The sequence below is a fragment of the Guillardia theta genome (genome assembly GCF_000315625.1).
Source record: "Guillardia theta CCMP2712 unplaced genomic scaffold GUITHscaffold_26, whole genome shotgun sequence".
NCBI lineage: Eukaryota > Cryptophyceae > Pyrenomonadales > Geminigeraceae > Guillardia > Guillardia theta.
Window position 1 is genome coordinate 1 of NW_005434648.1, and position 3,744 is coordinate 3,744.

Here is a 3,744-nt window from a genome sequence, read left to right on the forward strand (position 1 = left end):
CCCGTGATCATTATCTCCCTTTACCAATCCATGCTCCCTCTCTCCCTTCATCCCTCCCTCCCTCCATCCATCCATTCTCCCTCTTTCTCCCTCAACTCCATCCTTGCCGTCTTACTACTCAATCCCTCTCTCCGCTTTCTTCCTACCTTACCTTGTCAGTTGGCTCGATGATACCTGGCGCTGTGGCTGGAGCTGTATTCAATGTGTTTGCGGTGACTCGGGTTGAGCTCCTTGCTAAAGTCAGCACCTTTTCTCTCCCCCTCCCTTTTCTCCTCTTCTCACGCTACATAGGAAATCTTGTTGATCGCAATCATGGTATCCGTCGCCGCCTCTATCTTCTCCCTCATCTTCATAGAAAAGCCTTGCAGTCCGCCCAGCACGGAGGTGAGAGGAGAAGAGGACGGAGATTACGGAGGAAAGATTCGCTGACGCTCTAGAAAGGAATCAGCCTCCACCAACGCTCCCGCCCTTTCCTCCATCGTCACGATGCTCAAGGTGGGCCTATGGTGTGGGAAGACCCTGCGGCTCTCGTGAGAGGATGTCCTGCAGGACTACAACTTCCTCATCCTTCTCTTCGTCTTCACCTTGGATGGATACGGATGGGTTCCTCTCTCCTCAGCCTCCGGCCGGCCGTGACGCTCCTTCCAGGGTCTCATCCTGGTCACTAGCATCCTCAGCGACATCGGCTATGGGCAGGTACTGGCCCAGCTTGTTCGGAGGAGGTGGCACTGTGATCAGGGAGACAGCATGAAGCAGACATCGTCATGTCGATCGCAAGTACCGACTGTGTCCTGCGACCTCGCGCTTGGCTGATTGCTGTCTCGCCCGCCTTCAGGATGGGGGTCCATGTCCCCACTCATCTTCTCTCCTATCGCTGACATGTTGAGATCTCGGGACGAGAGGTGATGGGGTGGGACGCGGAGCTCCTACCTTGACCCACAACCTCGTTAGGTGGCCTGTGTGGATCATGCAGATCTCGCAGACAGGAAGTCTTATTGCTCAGCTCGGTCTTACCTTCTCTCTTGCTCCTAAGATGTTCAGGTGATGAATGCTTCTCGTTGGAGGGTACAGGGCGTGACTTGCCCCACAGCTCCATTGCGTTTTGCTTCTTCTGGGTCGGATTCTTCACTTCTGCAGCTGCACCAATCCTCCTGGTGAGATGCAGGAGAAAGACGATGAGAAAAAGGATCAAGGCAGCAATGAGGGAGGAGTTGGGCTCAGAGACGATCTGCAGCTATGTTGGAAGCAACCACTAGAACTCAACTTGTTTGCAGGAGTTGGTAGCTGAAGTCACCTATCCCCAGCCAGAAATCTACTCAGCAGGTACCCGGTGTCCGGTCGATCGGGGCCCAGCCATTCTAACCCCTGCGGCTTCCTCCTACAAGGTGTCTGCCTCACAGTGTTTGGAGTGAGCACCTTCGGATTCGTCCAGCTCAGTCAGGTAGGGCTGCGAGGGAGCTGGAGGGCGATGACCTGTAGTGGTGGCGGTCAGGTGATGGCCGTCTCCGGCATGGCTGGATACATCAACTTCCTCTGGCTGCAGAACGTGCTGTTCTTCGTCAGGTGACATGCCAACCCTTCCGACTGCCCTCTGAGTCGTCACAGCGTCGTCCTGGTCCTCTTCTCCTTCAAGGCAAATTTGAAGCGCACAAACCGAGCACTGGATCGTTCGGTGGACCTCCCGATGCTCCTCCCTCCGTCTTCTGACTTGTCTCCCGCAGCAAGTGCAGGGCGGCATCTTGTCCGACCCTGTTGGCGAGGGGTTCGAACAGCCCTTGTCACCCTGAGGCGTCAAAGGTCCATCAGTGTGTACCATTGCTCAGTGAGGGAGGGAGGGTGAAGGGAGGAAGAATCGTTCCCTTCCTGCGCTTGATGACTCGCATCATGGGTGAGAGTACTTGAGGTACAGGGAAGCCGGAACCCCCACTACAAGTCAAGTTTGCAGTCTGAAGACTCTTGGTCCTTCCCTCCACTCCAACCAGAAGCTCGTCGATAACAGAAGCAGTTGTCTTGCTGGCACAACTACTTCGTAGAAACTTTTATTCTTTGTCACTATTCTTCATTCCGTGTTGATAAATCGAAGCAAACAATCATCCCGTTGCACACTTTCGCTGCAGGTTCCCCCCTTCAGGATCGAACTCAAAATGTCCCTCTACCCTGACATGTCTCATATCATCCTCACTGGATGAGCTGTAGAGACAGGAGCAGGCATAACAAACACAGCAACTGCAGCATGCTCGCCGGGGGAGAGCCTGAGGCCGATGAGAACGGGTTGAAGCAACTGGAAGCATCAGTGCAGGACCTGACGAGCTTCAAATTCTCGATCTGCGCGGTGATCTGAGAGCTAGTCATGTTGCATAGAGTCTCACTCCTCATCTGGTAGGATCGGCAGCATCGCAACGTCGCAACGTGACTTATCGAGCAATCAGAGTCAACCAAGCATCCGCTCTGCCTGTTGGGAATGTAGAACTTGCAGTAGTCGCTGCATGTGACGGAGGACAGCGACTGCAAGGAAGAGTCAGAAGAAACAAGACCAGTTGTTTGCTCACCTCGTAGATGCCACAATCATTAGATGCTAGAGTTTTGCATGCAGAATCATCCTTTGGCGCAGTGATAGAAAGGTCCTTTGATTTTGCAATATGATTCTGAGCATCTTGAAGAGAAATGCAGGATCCGTAGCTGACCGTGATTTTGCCGCACTTTCCTGCTCAACCTCAGCAACGAGGATAAGGAGATAACGGATGAGACGCACCACCATCAATGTCGGGCATGGTTGCCGTATAGCACTTTTCGGTTTGAGATCTGACGAGCAGGAAGGTGGAGCAAAGGACAAACAGGGTCTTTGCTGTCTTGTTCATCATCTAACTCACTGGCATGTCAATCTCATCCTCTCCTCTTCGCTCCTCTCCTGCGTCCTTACGGTCTCGACGATGCGCGATCAACGGATGAGTCAAATTTGTACCACCGGTGGGTGCCAGTTTTACTCATAACCCCAGCTGCTGGTACAAATGTTTTAGTCAAGGGGAGGGCTAATCCCCTGCTAATAAATGTGGCCCAGGGGTTCGAGTCAAAGGGCCACCTTCGACCTGATGCTCGGTGCGCATCAAGGGCCGTGGTCCCTGTATGACGAGTCGCGTGCTTCCCATTGTGAGACTCAAGAAGATTGATGCCTCAGCAGCTCAGGAATGTCAAGATGAACGGTCTCCATGAGATAAACTTGTATATTCAATATGATTGGCAATTAATCACTATCAATTAGTACCGCTGCAGTGCTCAGGGTGTACAACAAGGCAAGCTTCCTATTCATGCCCTTGATTCGTAAATTGAAAGAACCGAGCCTGTCACCATCACGACGGATCTGACTCTAGAAGCGATGATATTTGGCAGTACATGTTATAGTATGGTTTGTAATGTGTTAAGTGAATGTATCAGTTAAGTGCAGAAATAGGTTTGGTTCTCGCTGTCTTTTCTCTTCTCGCCGTTTGGCCTGTGCGACAGTGTCAGGTCAAGCCTCCTCGACTCTCCTGATAGGGCAGGCTCGTACTCAGTGATTTTTAACTGAACTTGGAGTAAAGAAGACTCACTGAGTCAGTGACGTCGCTGATCGGCTAAACCGACCGTACCTCTTCAGGGCCGCCGGCCCGGGGCCCGGATCCATGGAAGGAGTACTATGTATCTGTAATATAACGGGCCGTCACGGCACCAGCCGTCACGGACCAAAACTGGGCATGTGCGGGCTGTATG

General features: G+C 52.6%; 2 protein-coding genes across 2 annotated transcripts; one reads left to right on the top strand and one right to left on the bottom strand.

Moving 5' to 3' along the window:
• Positions 1-167: 167 nt before the first annotated feature.
• Positions 168-1,787, top strand: GUITHDRAFT_106700 (hypothetical protein; the record flags this gene model as incomplete). The annotated part of the gene is made up of 12 exons (XM_005834170.1): positions 168-239; positions 292-384; positions 442-495; positions 550-603; positions 649-696; positions 983-1,041; positions 1,091-1,154; positions 1,275-1,323; positions 1,386-1,441; positions 1,493-1,563; positions 1,606-1,672; positions 1,722-1,787. The coding sequence occupies 12 exons, from the start codon at positions 168-170 to the stop codon at positions 1,785-1,787; spliced, it is 753 nt and encodes a 250-aa protein (XP_005834227.1).
• A 380-nt stretch (positions 1,788-2,167) lies between these two features.
• Positions 2,168-2,771, bottom strand: GUITHDRAFT_106701 (hypothetical protein; the record flags this gene model as incomplete). The annotated part of the gene is made up of 4 exons (XM_005834171.1): positions 2,168-2,252; positions 2,303-2,505; positions 2,550-2,704; positions 2,753-2,771. The coding sequence occupies 4 exons, from the start codon at positions 2,769-2,771 to the stop codon at positions 2,168-2,170; spliced, it is 462 nt and encodes a 153-aa protein (XP_005834228.1).
• Between the last annotated feature and the right edge of the window lie 973 nt (positions 2,772-3,744).